The sequence below is a fragment of the Tachypleus tridentatus genome, chromosome 13, assembly GCF_004210375.1.
Source record: "Tachypleus tridentatus isolate NWPU-2018 chromosome 13, ASM421037v1, whole genome shotgun sequence".
NCBI lineage: Eukaryota > Metazoa > Arthropoda > Merostomata > Xiphosura > Limulidae > Tachypleus > Tachypleus tridentatus.
In genome coordinates this window covers 66,838,703-66,857,178 of record NC_134837.1, presented here as the reverse complement: position 1 = coordinate 66,857,178, position 18,476 = coordinate 66,838,703, and the positions used below count along the sequence as shown (strand labels likewise).

The 18,476-nt window shown below is 34.2% G+C and overlaps 1 protein-coding gene across 1 annotated transcript in view; it reads left to right on the top strand.

Moving 5' to 3' along the window:
* LOC143237633 (guanylate cyclase 32E-like) overlaps positions 1-18,476 on the top strand; it is a 129,713-nt gene that overhangs the window by 62,680 nt on the left and 48,557 nt on the right. Inside the window, exons 17-21 of the mRNA XM_076477099.1 lie at positions 1,786-1,909; positions 2,876-3,119; positions 6,339-6,437; positions 8,846-8,937; positions 13,972-14,366. Of these exons, the coding sequence (XP_076333214.1) occupies positions 1,786-1,909; positions 2,876-3,119; positions 6,339-6,437; positions 8,846-8,937; positions 13,972-14,366 (954 nt within the window). The remainder of the gene's footprint in view (positions 1-1,785; positions 1,910-2,875; positions 3,120-6,338; positions 6,438-8,845; positions 8,938-13,971; positions 14,367-18,476) is intronic.

The following is an 18,476-nucleotide window of genomic DNA, read 5'->3' as shown; positions in this document are numbered from 1 at the left end:
ATGACTAACTGCCTTCTCTCTAGTCTTGGCCCAGAAGGGCTAGGTGGTTAAAGCACTCGACTCGTAATCTGAGGTTGCGGGTTCGAATCCCCGTCACACCAAACATGCTCGCTCTTTCAGCCGTGTGGTGCTATAATGTGACGGTCAATCCCACTATTCGTTGGTAAAGTCCTCTAGCCTTACACTGCTAAATTAGGGATGGGTAGCGCAAATAGCTTTGTGTAGCTTTGCGCGAAATTAAAAACACACCAAACGGAATTCTTACTTCAGATTTAAGGATCAAATACTAGCTTTACGGCCCTCATTAGCAGTTTATAAGTTTACTTGTCCTTGCTGTGAGGAAGGGTATATTGGTTCTACAATATGAAAACTACTAGCACGTCAACTACAGCTTACCAATAAGTCAATGATATTAGAACTCGTGACGTTGTCCTTCATTCTAATTTGTTTAAGATACTCTACCGAGGTCGATCACGTCTCCGTATAAAACGTTTTCTTTTTTTACTTTGCTTATATCACAAAATCAATCATTATCAAACATGGTTATTTTGTCAGCTTATATGTCAAAATTAACCATTGGTAGTCGTGATTACTTATTCAATTTGTGCTACACAGTTAACCACTAATAATCATGATTATGTACTCAACTTGTACCACACAGTTAACCGCTAATAGTTATGGTTATGTACTAAACTTGTACTACACACTTAACTAGTGTTAGTCATGGTTATGTACTCAACTTGTGCTAAACAGTTAACCACTAATAGTCATGGTTATGTACTCAACTTGTATCACTCGGTTAACCTCCGGTTGTCATTGTTATTTCTTCAGTTTCTACGTACAATTAACCACTGGTAGTAATAGTTATTTACTTAAATTGTATCATACAGTTGACAACAGGTGGTCATAGTTACTTAGTAAACTTGTACCAGACAATAAATCACTGTCTTCCATGTTTATTTACTCAGCTTATACCATACAGTTGGCAACTGATGGTCATGGTTACTTTGTCAGTTTGTACAAGACCCTAAACTACTCTTCTTCATGGTTATGTTTTTCTTTGTACATTCACGTTTCATGTGATACATTCTTTAAGACAAACCTCGTTTTACTCTTTATTCTAACTAGTGTTTCTTTACCTTTGTTATTTTGTAAAACTGTTCTGTTTTTTCTGGTTCTGTACCCTGTATGACATCGTTCTTTGGTCTTTATGTAACATTTTTGCCTTATTTTACATTCTGTGTTTTTTATGTAATATTTGTCTCATTCATACCCTGTTTTTCTGATAACTAGTGTTTTTACGTAACAGTTACGTCTTTTTCTACGTTCTGTGTTTCTGTCATTAAAAATGTCTATTTTTCTACATTCAGTGTTACTGCTAATTATATGTTACTTATGTTTCTTTTTATACTTTATGTGTTTCTATTAATTCTGCGTTTCTTACGTAATATTTATCTCTTTTTTTCTATATGTTATATGTGACATTATTACGTTATTTCCGCTGCCTCCAAATTTTCAAATGATGTTTGCCTTTAAATATGTACCTATCCCGGTGGGTCGGCAGTCAGATTAAATACTTGCAAAGTTGAAATCTAGAGTTTGAATGTCCGCTGTGGGCACGTAACAGCCTATTGAACAATAGTGCACTAAACTCAACCGAACATTTATTTATTTTGCACTAACGTTTCTGGTATCTCTGTATTTTATATAATATCGTTGTAAAATGTATTTTCCTTATTTCTACATTCATTATGGTATTGTTGGTTGTTGTTGTTGTTTTTTCAGGCCTGTAGCAGAACAGTTAAAACGAGGTGAGCCTGTGGAGGCCGAGAGCTTTGACTGTGTCACTATTTATTTCAGTGATATAGTTGGGTTTACTGAACTTTCGGCTGTCAGTACACCGTTACAGGTAAGAAAGGTAGACATATAAGGAAATATAATATTTATTTTAAAACGCCATTGATCTGTTTTTATATTAGTTAAACCAAGCACACATTATAAAGAAGCATTTTTATTATGAGAGTTCCTCTACGGGGCAGCGGTAAGTTTACGGAATTACAATGTTAAAATCCAGGTTTCGATCTCTCGCGGTGAACATAGCTTATAGCTTTGCTTTAAAACAAACACAAGTATTTAATAAGTATACTAAATTTACACGTGTGTTTGTACGTTATTAAATAACTTCAAACAACCAGACCTAAAACTAATAAGTCATCGAATACGTAGAAAGAAAACCAAATAAAATTGGATTATAAAATACAGCCTATGATTTAGTACGAAGAGTTATCTTTAGATACAGGGCCCATAAAAAAGTAGGGGTACACCGTTTATCAGATTTGATCTGATCACTAGAAGTGGATGATTAACGAAAGCTTTAAATGTGAAAAGGTTGAGGACAATAGTGCGCTTGTTATATCAGTTTTTTGTCCTGAAAAGAACCCTTGAAACTGGAAAATTTCGGTCACTTATTACATCATATTGGTAGTTGTATGTTATTTACCTACGACAACCCAAACAACTGAAGTGAAATATTTCATTTTATATGCTAAATATATAGGTGACTGCGACAATAAGTATTGATATTAAATTCGGTATCACAATGTTTGTTTTGAGGTAACTCGTATATTGGTAAACGAACCTGTAACATAAAACGTTTTTAACCTACAAGCAATTTGGTTTATAAGTAGTTCAAAAATATGCATTAAAAAGCGGTGGAGTATTCCTATGGTCAATCTAAATTATATCCAGAAATGTGTTATATCACATATTCACGGTCTCTTGTTTCCTATAATTTACTGTGTTGATTACAATAAATTAGTTAGTTTCTTATATAAATATATATATGATATTAAATGCATATGTTTGTGACGTGCAGGTTGTTGACCTATTAAATGATTTGTACACTTGCTTTGACTCTATCATTGGTAACTACGACGTGTATAAAGTTGAAACCATTGGAGATGCTTACATGGTGGTTAGCGGGCTTCCACTAAGAAATGGAGACAGCCATGCACGAGAAATCGCTTCTATGGCACTTCACCTTTTAGGAGCTATTCAGTCCTTTGAAATCAGGCACATACCAGGAGAGAGACTCAAACTGAGGATCGGGATCCATTCCGGTAATTCTTGTTTTCTTTGTTTTTATATTACGTTTTACCTTTGTGGCCTGAGTGCTTGCCAAGTTTTTGTATCTAGAAATATTTATGGTCACCCTTCATTCACAGACACATAAACTAGTCCTGTGGAGAGTTTGAAAGCTAATTATTTGTTATTGTTTTTTAAGGATAAGCATAAAATTTAACACATTAATTTATCACTGAGTCATATTCCTCAGTCATCAGACAAATGTTAGGCCTAAAATGTGTGTTAAAGATTGTGTTAACTCTAGATGTTGCTTTTCTGCATTCTTCTTCATTTATCCATTACGGGTTAAAAATAAGAGATGTGTAAAATAGCATTTCAAACCTGTCTTTTTCTTCCACAAATCACTGTCGAAGAGGTCTTTCGGTAAATACCAGAACTCGTCACTTGAACTGGATGGTGAAAGAAAAAATATCCTCTGAAGCGACATTTGCATATACAGTATAGTGCTTGCAAAGTTACATTTTACGCTGTCGAAGTGTATTAGAAACCATCAGACCTAAAATCAGAGATACACAAAGTGACATAATTTTTTACGGTCTACCTGAATAGTGAATCTTTCTTCGTTAAGGATGAGCTGAATCAGTTGAAAGCTAATGGAACCATAAATGCTCTTCCAGTTTCATGGCAAGGTGACAATACCACCCATTTCCGTTAAACATCATACTAAAATATAAAACCAGTGAACTTTCATTCATAAAAGCCTACTACCTCGTCATCTCACGCAGCCAATAGGATTTTTCAGTTGATTTATAGCAAGTATACATTTCATTCACTAATTAACATCCATTACTTATTTCAAAAAGTAGTTTCCTTTCCTTGATTTCAACAGCTTCTGACACGTTCTTAGATAGTTGCCATTTTGAATTGACTTGCATGCTTTAAGTAATACAAATAAGATTTAAAAGCAAGGCAAACTCGACTTACGTCACTAGTACAGTCATGTTTGAAGTCTCGTGAGAGGGATGACGAAGATGATTTCAGCTGAGACCAACTCATTCCGAGTTTCTTCGGTTTAAACTGCTACAACAAGCTGTGAAGTCCACAGTAGAGGATGTATTGTTGTTTGGTTTATCCAGTAAACAATGTAATGTTGTCTAGCTTATCCATTGTAGAGGATTTGGTGTTGTCTAGGTAGCTAGTGCAGAGGACGTGATGTTGTCTGGCTTATCCATTGTAGAAGATGCAATATTGAGCTGTATAGTTTAGTATACGGTGTTGTCTGGGTTACCCAGTGTAGAGGATGTGGTGTTGTCTAAGATATCTTGTGTAGCGTGTGGTTTGTCCGGGTATCCAATATAAGGAGTAGTGGTGTCTCAGTTATACAGTTTGAGATGTGATGTTGTTCAGGTTATTTACAGTATTTAATATTATGTTGTCCAGGTTATTTATAGTATTTGATATGATGCTGCCTCAATTATTTAAAATATTAAATATAATGTTGTCCAGGTTATTTACAGTATTTGATATAATGTTGTCCAGTTTATTTACGGTATTCGTTATGATATTGTCCAGGTTATTTACAGTATTTGATATAATGTTGTCTCGTTTACTTACAGTATACGATATGATGTTGTCCAAGTTATTTACAGTATACGATATGATGTTGTCCAAGTTATTTACAGTATACGATATGATGTTTTCTCGGTTATTTACAGTATTCGATATGATGTTGTCCAGGTTATTTACCGTATTTCATATAATGTTTTCTCGGTTATTTATAATATGCTAATGTTCGGGATCCTCAGTACTACACAAACAAGTTAGTTATATCGTAGTTTTACACTAATAAATTATGGACGGCTATTGCAGATAGTCCTCCTGTACCTTTGCGTGAAATTCAAAAACAAAGAGATCAAACATTACGTATAGTCCTATAGCAAGAAGGGCGTGACTCAGAAGACCGTGTCTTGTTGTCATCCAACAAAAATGTTTATTAACACCATCTTCCCATGACACATCAACAAGTTTTAACATATAACTAGTTTCTTATACTAATAACCCTAACACTTCTTTCCCCAAGCAAAAGTTAAAACATAATACTGTTTAACCTGTATTACATATCGATTCGTCATTCCTTTAACCTTATAGGTACATATCATTGTCATTCCTTTAATTTGGTAATGGAACGTGGCATTCCTTTAACCTGTATTGGTATCATTGTCATTCCTTTAACCTGGGTTTAGTATCATTGTCATTCCTTTAACCTGTATAGGTAAGGTTTAGTATTAACATGTATAGTCATTCCTTTAACCTGTATAGGTAAGGCTTAGTATCATTGTCATTCCTTTAACCTGTATAGGTAAGGCTTAGTATCATTGTCATTCCTTTAACCTGTATAGGTAAGGTTTAGTATAATTGTCATTCCTTTAACATGTATAGGTAAGGTTTAGTATCATTGTCATTCCTTTAACCTGTATAGGTAAGGCTTAGTATCATTGTCATTCCTTTAACCTGTATAGGTAAGGCTTAGTATCATTGTCATTCCTTTAACCTGTATAGGTAAGGTTTAGTATTATTGTCATTCCTTTAACCTGTATAGGTAAGGCTTAGTATCATTGTCATTCCTTTAACCTGTATAGGTAAGGTTTAGTATCATTGTCATTCCTTTAACATGTCATTGTCATTCCTTTAACCTGTATAGGTAAGGCTTAGTATCATTGTCATTCCTTTAAGTATAGGTAAGGTTTAGTATCTGTATAGGTAAGGTTTAGTATTATTGTCTTAGTATCATTGTCATTCCTTTAACCTGTATAGGTAAGGTTTAGTATCATTGTCATTCCTTTAACATGTATAGGTTTAGTATCATTGTCATTCCTTTAACCTGTATAGGTAAGGTTTAGTATTATTGTCTTAGTATCATTGTCATTCCTTTAACCTGTATAGGAAATGTTTAGTATCATTGTCATTCCTTTAACCTGTATAGGTAAGGTTTAGTATTATTGTCATTCCTTTAACCTGTATAGGTAAGGCTTAGTATCATTGTCATTCCTTTAACCTGTATAGGTAAGGTTTAGTATCATTGTCATTCCTTTAACTTGTATAGGAAATGTTTATTATCATTGTCATTCCTTTAACCTGTAATGGTAAGGTTTAGTATCATTGTTGCTTTTTTAAAGACAGAACTTAGCAATATTTTAACTCTGCAAATATTGATCACTCTTGAGCTTTGTAGGACATATTTTCATCATTTCCAGGGCCATGTGTAGCTGGAGTCGTTGGACTGAAAATGCCGAGATACTGTTTGTTTGGTGATACGGTAAATACAGCCTCCCGTATGGAATCGACGGGGGAAGGTAAAACTTACTTTCTTTATTATTTTTAGGTCAGTTATTAAATACCAGTTATTGGAGTTGTTATTGGGTAAATGTAATAAAAAAAATTGCGAGGCAAAAAGTGTGTCAAAGATAGTTTATGTAATCCAGATGTAACAAAAGAAAATCAGCTGATAATACGAGAAAAGTGGTAACATAAATATATCAGATATTACAGGAGAGGGCTATGAAATATTCTGAGAAAAAATAGAATATAAATCTGTTAGGTATTCAAAATTACAAAATAATTTTGTTGTCTATATAATTAGTAAATGTGCAGGTGTCGTTCTTGCAATTATACAATAATGTATTATAAGGAAAAATTAATTATTTACTTGAGATATTACTCAAAATAAAAATTCAAACTAGTATAATAGAGTAATAAATTTGATGAACAAATAAATAATATAAATAAGTTACTTCACAAAAATGCCCGGCATGGCCAGGTGATTAAGGCACTCAACTCGTAATCTGAGGGTAGCGGGTTTGAATCTCTGTCACACGAAACATGCTCGCCCTTTCAATTGTGGGGATGTTATAATTTAACGGTCAAACCCACTATTCGTTGGAAAAAGAGTAGCCCAAGGGTTAGCGGTCAGTGGTGATGACTAGTTGCCTTCCCTCTAGTCTTACACCACTAAGCTAGGGACAGCTAGCGCAAATAGCCCTTTTCGCGAAATTCAAAACAAACCAAAAAGCTGCTGATAATTTGTGATGTCACGTGCTTTACAAGAAGTGTGAATGAACTAATATTGTTTCCATTTTCTGTAAGTACAGGAGGACGAGATATATCAATCTTTAAGGTTTTTAATGTATTAATATTTTGTTTTATTTTTTCAAGAGTAATCACAAACCACTAGAATGCTCTAAAACCAGGAAATTCTGAAACCAATTTTGTTATTTGGCTTTTATAACAATTACTAGAGAACCGAAGTAACCTTAAAGTGTAAGACAATTAGATATTTAGGTTATTTCAATCTGAAACATTTTGCTAAGTTAACAAGTGTGATATCTGTAACGAAGTAACCTTAAAGACTGAAATAATCAAATATTTAGGGGAAGAAGTACCAATGTGATACCGTTTCCTGAATTATTGAAATTAATGTTTGCATATTTTGGTTTTGGTTTGTTTTGAATTTCGCGCAAAGCTACACGAGGGCTATCTGCGCTAGCTGTCCCTAATTTAGCGGTGTAAGACTAGAGGGAAGGCAGCTATTTATCACCGCCAAGTGTTGAGCTACTCTTTTATCAACGAATAGTGAGATTGATCGTCACATTATAATGCCTCCAGGGGTAAAAGGGCGAGCATATTTGGTGCGACGGGGATTCGAACCCGCGACCGTCAGATTACGAGTCGAGCGTCTTAACCACCAGGCCATGCCCGGCCCCATGTTTGCAAGTAAGAAGAAGACAATTTTTATTGAATGTTTTAGAATATTCTAAAAAGTTTTGCTTTACAAGCTTAATTAATGTTTTATTTTTTTAGAATATGTTATTCTTTATTTGTATTTGGTATTATCGTTTCTTCCAATATTTCAATATTTTGACTCCCACGGTAGCATGGTATTAATTTAGACGGCTTAAAACACTGAAATTTGGGTTCGATACTCGTGGTGAGCAGAACAAGGGTAATCAAGTTTGTATACTTGTGCTCAACTACATACAAAGATACAAACTTTCTCGCTTTTCTTGTTCCGAGGGATTTACAACGCTAAAATCAAGGGGGTTGAATCCCCTCGGTGGACTCAGCAGACAGCCTGATGTGGCTTTGCTGTAAGAAAACGCAAAGACATGTATAATGCTTGATAAGGTTAATATAATATTATTTTATATATACGAAATGCAAAATTTTATTGTCCACCAGCAAGTTGCCCTCCCACTTTAAAATTAAGGATAGCTAAATATATGTTGTTGTTTTTTCTGAAGCTTTATGCAACATTCTGAAACAAAAGTTTATTTTTTCCATGTTGTAAACATCAATATCATAAAAAAGCTAAAACATGATATAATTTTAATGTATTTAGTTAATAATGTCTGTGCAAGTTTCGTTCAATAAAACCCATATTCGATAACTTCCGAAAAAGCTACTCTACTAAATTGCAAGGATTATTCACCTTATTAACATAAATGTTCTAAAATTTATTTGTAATTTTAGGCTTAACAATAAAATAGAACTTGAAAAACCTCTTAAATTATCCTTTTTATATTATAAATATGCCTAATACTCAAATATTATCACATTTTACAATAGTTCAATCGACTAATTTCTGATATTTGTAATGATTGACGTAACACTATTCATGATGTTTTATTAATACTGTTTTTTTATTTCAAAGTCCTGTCTTTGCATGTCTAATGAAATTCAATTGAAATGAATCTTTTCTCTGCAGCTCTAAGCATCCATGTTAGTGAAGTGTTCAAGAATATTCTAAATAAATTAGGAGGTTACGTCCTGAACGAGAGAGGGTTGACGTTAATCAAGGTAAGTTCATAAGTAAACTCGTTCAGGGGAGTAATAATGTAATATATAAGAAAAGCTATTATTGGCCTGTAATACCTCGAAATTAGATGTAATCGAATCAAAATACAGAAACTAGAATTGGTTTCTTGGTTAATACGTTCTAGAAATGAATAATATCAGTTGAATTTGTTGAAATTATCCAAGCAATAATAATTCTCTAGAGAAACATGTTGAGTACTCAGATTATTAAGCAATAAATAAAACGTTTTAAGAAAGTACAACAATATCGTAAGATTTGTTTCTGTCATAGAATTATGTTTCTTCATTACCCAATCACAACTAGGATATAAGTCAGGTGAGACTTGCATTGTTTCTTGTCTCAGTAATATTATTCCATTATCCAAATCACAATTTGAGAAATGGGTGACAGTTTCAGACAACAAACGCGTTTGATTTATTTGCAATTTATTATTGAGAAACTTATAGTTTACAGCAACGTCCCTTGTTTTGTCATCTTAATATTGCCATCTATAATCACAATACAGTATTACTCGTGTTTCTTGGTTTTAATCTACGAATTAAAAATCAGTCTATGTCAATGGCAAACTAGTTTTTGTAAAATATCTCGTCAGAAAAGACGTCATGACTGAAACAATACAGGAACAAAAATGTGAACATTTTCAGTATATTTTGAATTTGTTATAAAAACTTAAAAACACTTGGCTGATTGACTAAACAAAAACTAAATCGAGGACACAACTTCACCAAAACAAAAATACCAGATTATGATTTATCTGGAATGTTTGACCCAATAGGTTGAAAAATTGAATGATATTTGATTTAAAAAGGTGAATCTTTCGAATAAAGAAATGATACAATATCAAGCAACAAATAACCTCAAGTAATATTACGTTTGATAACAGAGGTGCCTGAATAATGAAAGAGTTCATTATATGTTTAAAAATGGCTGGTATGAATAGAGAAAGCACTAATAGAGGAGCGAACAACGTTTCGACATTCTTCGGTCGTTGTCAGGTTTACAAAGAAAGAAAGGGTCAGGGTTACTGACCGATAGCTGACCACGTGTTTGAAGGCTGTTGTGTAATTCAATGTAGGAATATAGAGGGCGTGCTTAGATGTTAGATTATATTTATTAATATAGGTATAAAGATGTTTCTTTGTATTGGTATATTTTGGGCTTGAGTTGTTGTATAAGTAAGGCTTCTTTAATTTTGCGTTTGTTTATGTTTGTTTCTTTATTTAGTATTTGGTCTTTTCTATGGTTATGTTGTGCTTATTTGATATGCAGTGTTCGAAAACGTGTGAAGGTGACTTTTGTGTTTTTTGAAACTGGTTTCCATTTTTCTACTTGTTTCTCCAATATAGGAGTTGTGGCAGTTATCACATTATATTTTATAAATAATGTTGTGTTGTGTTTGTCAGTGTAATTTTTATATAGTATAGACCTTAGTTTTGTGTCTGGTTTTTGAATAAATTTGGTATTAACTGGAATGTTATATTTTGTCACTAGTTTTTGCCAAATGTTGGTTATTTTTCTGCTGATGCCGGGAATATATGGTATACAGCAGTATATTGTTTCGTGATTTTTTAATTCGTGGGGTATATTTACTTTTGTTGGATGATTTTGCTTTCTGTCTAGGTGTGTGTGTATAATGTTTATAACGGTTTGTGGAGGAAACTTGTTGATGTTGATGAAGTATTGTTTTATTTTGTCTAATTCGTAGTTAATTTTATTCGGTGAGCATAGTTTTATGGCTGTGTTTATTTGGTTTCTCGGTATGTTGAGTTTTTGTTTTGTTTCATGTGCTGAGTCCCAAGGAATGTATATTCCAGTTCGGGTGATTTTTCGGTGGATTCCTGTTTTACATTGTGTATCGGTTTTTGCAATTTTGAGGTTAAGAAATGATATTTGATTGCTTTCTTCCTGTTCACATGTGAAGTTAATGTTGAGATGTATAGAGTTAATGTGATTGAAAAAATTAAGTGTGTGTTCTGTAGATGTGAATCCCGCAATCGTGTCGTCTACATATCCGTACCAGTATAATGGTGGATGTAATGCTGTGTTGATTGCTTGTGTTTCAACTTGTGTCATAAAAATATTGGCTAAATAATAAAGCAACACAGAAACTTGTAGATTGAAACTGGCCTTCAAAAGAAAACAGAAAGAAAGTGTTAAATGTACAGAAGAGCAGACATGTAAGTGTGTATACATGTTGACAGTATACACTAACAGGTAAATAGCCACCAACATAAGGTAGGCTGCCCCAAGTAAACAGGCATGAAGCAAATAGTATAAGTTTACCACCAATATTTAGTAGATCTGTTCTTTGCAATATTTAAGGCAGAAACATAGTTGCGTATCGTATTTACCATATTTAAAATTTGGGAATGTGGAATTATGAACCACAGTTTTTACAAAGTTGATTATTTGAGGCACTTTCGTATGGATGATCAAATTTGGATCACAAACGTTTTTGTGTGGACCAGTTAAAGCTAGACCCTAAATGCTCAGTAAGTTTGTATCCTGTGATTGACCATGGGAGTGTAACAGTTTACTGTTCTTCGAATGATAGTTTGATAGCAATCAGGATCACTGACATGTAGAAATCTTCACTCGAGAATTGTAACACGTTGAACAAAAATGATTATGTTTTCCCATACCTTGAAATATGATTACCAAGTTACACAAATACCACCACCCCCATCATGGAAGAAATACCACCACATATTCTTTAGGTTGCAGGGGAATCAGTGAAATTTCCTGGGAGGATAATCATCAGTGTTATGTCCACTGTCCAATAACTGAGTAAATATGGACTTATCACAAATGTATATATATATTTATATAGTGTCACAAATGATAGAAGATAATTATGTCATCTGTGATGCCAATTACTGTTGCCTTATAATAGTGCTTGGAATGAAAAGACACTTTTGTCTAGGTACATGACCATTGTAGCCCATGCTGTGAAGATAACTTCTAATGATATTGGGATACTCATGCAACAGAAGTGGCTGTCTGTTTCTACAGAATGAAGAGTTCTTTCTGTTGGTTTGAGCGTCCAGCAAGCGTAAAAACGATTTTATAAAAATTAGTGAAATTGCATTGCCACCATATTTACTACACATAATGGTACTACAAGTGACCTGGAGATTACTCGTTAACCTTGCTGAGGCCATGGTACAAAAGACAAATAGTTAAGCCTCAAAAGTGTCCCTGTAATTAACAACATTGTCACGAGATCGTCCAATTAGAAAATTTGAGGACGAGCGAGGTCAATGAGTAATCGCTAGGTTCAATAGGTGGCTGTAAATGACCTCTTGTGGTTTAAATCAATTATCCACAAAATGTTTTAGAATTTCCCGCCTACGATATATCCTTTAACTCTCACATCTTCTATCTGTGCGTTTGTTAACTAAATCTAGACTTTTCTTTATTTCATAGTGTCCAGTTGTTAATCTATTTATTATAGTTTCATCTTTATTTTAATTTCCATGTAAAAAAAAAAACCAACAAAAACTGACCTTTACATTCATCTGGAATCTAAACACCTTCTTTGTTCCTGTTTCCCACAATAAAGGTATATGATTTCATTGAGACTTTTTTGTATTCATTATCTACTACTTAATTATCATTAATACTAATGTAAGCAATTATGTAAACAAAACTTACTGAAATACAAAGATACAAAGTCTGCCTTTATAAATGTAATACTTCCAACCACTAGGCCTAGTCTTGCATCTGAAACTCGCTCTACACTGACATTATCGCAACCAGAGAATATGAAAAGATAAATAATTGTTTTGTTCTGTAATTTATACCCCTCCCTTTGGTGGTTCAGGAGTAAATCGGAAGGTTTATAAAGTTAAAAATAGGGTTTAGATTCCTACGGAGGCAGCACTGATTAGCTCATTACGTATCTTCACGCTTAACAACAAACAAACAATTGTTTTGTGGTCTTTATCGCGCAATACCAATATTTAGACACAGCGACCATTTGCGCATGACTTCATGCAGACAGTCTATTTGTATTCTCATTTTTTTTCCTATTTGCTTTTTGGGAGGCTGTAGGTATTAATACACATAATATATAAAAATATATATCCTACACACGTAGGATAAAAAAATTAGGAAATCATTTTCAGAAACATTTGATAAACGCCAGCGCTTGGACAGATAGACTTATCTTCACCAGGGCAACAGATTAGTAAGCATAAGTGACAACTGAGCATTTCATATTATTGCTTGTTTTTTTGTAGTTAAGTAAAAGGCTCCACAATGGGCTGTCTGTGCTGTGTCTACAACGGATATCGAAACCCAATTTTTAGCGTTTGAAGTCCACAAATATAAGCCCGACATGGTCAGGTGGTTAGGGCGCTAGACTCGTTATCCGAGAGACGCGGGTTCGAATCTCTGTCACACTAAACATACTCGCCCTTTCAGCCGTCGGGATGTTATAACGTAAAGGTGAATCCCACTATTCACTTGTAAAAGAGTAACCCAAGAGTTGGCTGTGGGTAATGATAACGAGCTGTCTTCCCTCTAGTCTTACACTGCTAAATTAGGGACGGTTAACGCAGATAACCCTTTTTGCGCAAAACAAACGAAAACAAACCACAAACATACCACTGAAAGGCTATCTGATTCCAACCACGACGCCAACTGACTCGATTTTCTTTTCTATAGCGAAATTATGTGCATTTAGCTGTATTTTGAAAAAGCTTGTTCACAAAAATACTCTAACACTTATCCATGGTTTTTACTTTTCTCAAGTATGCTTGGTATGGATACTCCATACTTTTGTGGTATTCTTATAGATCATCTTCTCCCCTACTGGCCGATGGATCAATAAACAGGTTTTCAACGGTAACACCCGTTTTGCACATTGTACTTTTACAACCTTAAATTAATACATTTAATAGTTTATAAACTGTCAAGTGGTTTTTTGTGCACGCGCGCACAAGTAGAAGAAGATTACTAATTTATAAATAGACATCTTATTTTTAACCATACTTTTGACATTACTCTTTTAGGGAAAAGGGAAAATGCGAACCTACTGGCTTGTGAGGAAAGAAGAGCCCCTTTTCACATCTTTTCCGGATAACAGGTCGTTTGGAAACCACGACAGCGTGTACATCCATGTACCTACAACGAGCGATCTCGTGAAACATGACAATGACCAAGTTAGTTCCACCTCTTGCCTCCAGGTGCCACTGGGCTCCAAACAAAGCAGTGCTCATCTTTCTCCTGATTTCAGTTGGTTAATTAGCAGTGACGTTTTAGAACAAGAAACTGAAAGTAACGGGAGACGCAAGCGCGTTTCACACATTTCGAATTACAGCAGCTGCGGGAGTTTTTTCCAAGACTGTAAGAAGACCATTCTCCGAGAAGTAAGAATGAATAATCGGCTAACCTACAAGGGTCACAGGTCAGCTCCCATTATCAGCTTCCGGGACAGATCTTCATGCCGTGATTACCTTTTATAGTTTATTATGTTATTATTTGATAGTTTATTTATTGCAAGTGGAACTTCTAAAATCGTTTATAATCATTGGTCTTAATTCTTTAGTTTCACGTTGGGATTGGCTAAGAGAGCCACGGCGTGTACACTGGTTGGTTCCGTAAATCTATAAGATTTATAGCCGTGACTGAATGCTTTTTTTTTTATATGTTAGTTATTTATAGTTTACTAAAAATTTCATGTGGATACGTTACAGTAAACTTTATATAAGGTGTATAAATTTATCCAATAACTGACGTCATACATTTTACGTACTGTTAAATACTGTGCTAAAATGGGGTTTTATATAGTTACACAACTTAAAGAGAAGGTTGCCTTTGAATAACGGTTATTTCTTAGTCTGTGTTAGAGTGAAACAGAGTTAATTAAGTTTTACAGTTCACATTAGAAGAAGTTCAGCGTTTGTAAAAAGCATAGAGATCAAACGTTTTCTTTTGTAAATAACGTTTCTCTATACAAAGTCATCTATGTAAATATTACCGAAATATGGAAACCTCAGTTTAAAGAAACTTGTAACCAAGATATCTCTCTTGACCTGTTTTGGACGTTAAAATGTTACTTTGTCCTATTAATTAACATGATTATTAAAATTCTAGTTTAATATCGATGAAAATAGCTTGGCACATCAACTAAATAATACCGAATAGTTCTTAGTGAGATTTAAAATGGTTGTGATGATGTTACTTCCTGTGTTACAGTATATAATTTATCGCAAGAAATACAACACATGTAGCAACCAAAAGCTTACGAGGGTGTCAGATGTCATAGAAGGGGTGATATTTTAACCAATTTGTTATGTTACACTTAGTGATATCACATAGAAGCTATTTGTGTTAATAGTATCTGATTAATTATTATTTTTCGCCTAAGTAGGCGTACCAAGAACTTTGTCCATGAGGAAAAAACAATAATACAGTGGTACCTCGGTTCTCGAACGACTCCCTTTTCGAACATATTGTTTGAGAAAAATATGTCTCGGTTGTCGAACATAAACTCAGTTCCCGAACCAAACTTTCGTGGCCCAAACCCCCGAAATAACCCTTCGACCATTTTCGGCCCACGCCAAGCTTGCCCAAAACATTTTACCCGCACCTGTTGCTCAGTCCACACCCCCATTAAAATCTGCTGTGAACGTTCTCGTTTTTCTTTCTTTTTGTTTCTAAATATTCTGATTAAGTAAGCCATCATGGGGTCAAAGAAGGATAATGAAAGCAAACCAAACAGAAAAGTTGTTAGAGCGACAATAGAGGTGAAAAAAGATCTCATAGCGAAGTATGAGAGTGGTGTTCGCGTGTCCGACCTTGCTACACAGTTTGGTATGGCGAAGTCTACAGTCTGCATCATATTGAAAAATAAAAAGAGGTCATCAAAGGAGCTGATGTTGCAAAAAGAGTGACAGTGTTTACGTAACAAAGACCACAAACAACGGAAGAGGTAGAAAAACTGTTGTTGATTTGGGTAAACGAAAAACACTTAGTTGGTGATAGCATTTCTGAGACCATCATTTGTGAGAAAGCAAAGCAGTTGCATGTTGATCTCCTAAAAAACACCCCTAACCTTTAAGGCTAGTAAGGGGTGGTTTGAAAAATTTGGGAAGAGAAGTGGCATACATAGGGTGATGAGACATGGGGAGGGTGCCAGGCAGAAGCAAACCTCATTAAACAACTTTTTAGTGAGAAATAGGTCCAGTGAGTCTCAAGCAGGTCGTAGCGATGCAAAGAGACAGAAAAGAGAAAGAACCCCAGAAAGTTTGTTTGTTTTGGAATTTCGCACAAAGCTACTCGAGGGCTATCTGTGCTAGCCGTCCCTAATTTAGCAGTGTAAGACTAGAGGGAAGGCAGCTAGTCATCACCACCCACCACCAACTCTTGGGCTACTCTTTTACCAACGAAAGCCCCAGAAAGAGAGTTACCTGACGTTTTTATGGAAGGTGACTCCCCTTTCAAACAATAATAACCCTCCTACTCTCCACGTTCCTCACCACCTTTCACTTACGCCATCAGCTCTTCTCAGCACAGGTTAAGTGCAGTTAAATTTTCATTTATTGTATTTTTATTGTGTTTATAGTTTTTGTGGTTGACTTTATGCATATAAGTATTATTATACAGGTATAAATAAGCAATATTTTTACTTAAAATGCTTCATAATGCGTAATTTTTGGAGGTCTGTAACAGATTAATTTAATTTACAGTGTTTCTTATGGCAAAAATTGATTCGGTTTTCGAACAGCCTTCTGGAACGGATTAAGTTCAAGAACCGAAGTACCACTGTATTTTGATGTACTGACGTGTAGTTCTGTATTTAATATAATCTCGACATTGTTTACCGAATAGGAGAACGAATACAATTATTTATATAATAGATTATACGACGAATGATTAATTGACGTTGTGGCATGGAATACTGAAGTCTAGGGCCTAAACAGAAGAATAAAGAACAGGAAAATGAAATTGTTCACTTCACACGATGTCTCCTAACAAATTCGTTTTGGATTACAAAACTACTTTTAGTTTCGTATTCACTTACTTGTTGATGGATGACAGTTTCTCGAAACATGACAAGGCATAGGAAGAAATAACAGTGGCTTACGAGATTTTTTGTTCTATAATATTAATAATAACAATTTCATCGAGCACAGTGTGATTCTAATTTTACTTTTTATTTTTAATCTATCTTCTGAAAATCAAAAGCGAAGGATATTATTATTACGTTATTTGTGCTTGTGTAAGTAATATTTAAATTTTGCTGTTTTACTTATATCGAGGTTTCTTAAAGATCATTAGGCTTAGTTTTGATTATGTTTACTTCGTTTGAAATTATTATTAGTTAATTTCTAATTTATTAAGCTTCGATGTTTTAATTTTTTAGTTAATATCTCAAAGCTACTTAGTTTTAATAGTTTTAGTAATATTAAAATTTGCTATTTTATCTATCGAGATTTCTTCAAGTGCTAGGCCTCGTTTCAGTAACGCATGGATCGTTTTATTTAATCAATTATCATAATTATTACTCTCAAATATTTTATACGCTAAAGCCACCAAAATGATATGTACAAGCCTTGAATAGAAATTCTGGTTTGCTTTTTAAAGAATAGCTGATTGAAGGAAGGATTTCAAACCGCTTTGTCTAGGGAATGATTTACCTACGTTTGAATATGTGTTTGTATATATTTATGTATGTTGTGTGTCTGTATATATTTGTGTGTGTTTGGAAGTATGTATATATCTGCATATATGTATATGTTTGTATTTCAAAACTGTATTTAATTTTTCATGCGGTAAGAGACAAAAAATGCATAGGCTGCATTGTATTAAATAGAAACGGCTTGTTTGAAGTCTAAAGTTTAAAGTCTAAAGAGTAGAGAGAAACATATTACGGAGTAAATTTGTTCAGAACTGTTAATAAGACAAGCGTATCCTGAATGCTAAATTTTATTTTATCACAGGCCTTCAAGTGTTTAACATTAGTCTTGTTAAAACAGTTTATAAATACACAACACCCTACTGTGACAAGGTACGTTGTACTTACGTTACGTTGCACCATTGTACAAGCTATGGTGTTTAATTACAATGAGCCCCCCACTAGTACAGCGGAATGTCTCCGGATTTACAACGCTAAAATCAGGAGTTCGATTCCCCTCGATGGGCTCAGCGGATAGCCCGATGTGGCTTTGCTACAAGAAAACGCATTAATTACAATGCTTTTGCACCATATTTATAAAACGTAATGCTTTCCGGTAAATATGGCTATTAAGCCTAAACATTTTAACGTTTGTTGTCATGGTGAATGACCTGTACGATCACTTAACTCTAATAGTGTATTATGTTTTTGTTATATAAATATTAGATATTAACTACGAAATACGTTTTATCCAACATTTTGGCTGCTAATCTCTTCATAGAGGTCCCGAGAAGAATTCTTTTTATGGTTGTACTAAATGGTATTCAGTACTTATACCTCCGGGTAGAATGGTTTGTGTGCTATCTACTCGTCTGTAAAGATTTTAATAAAATAATT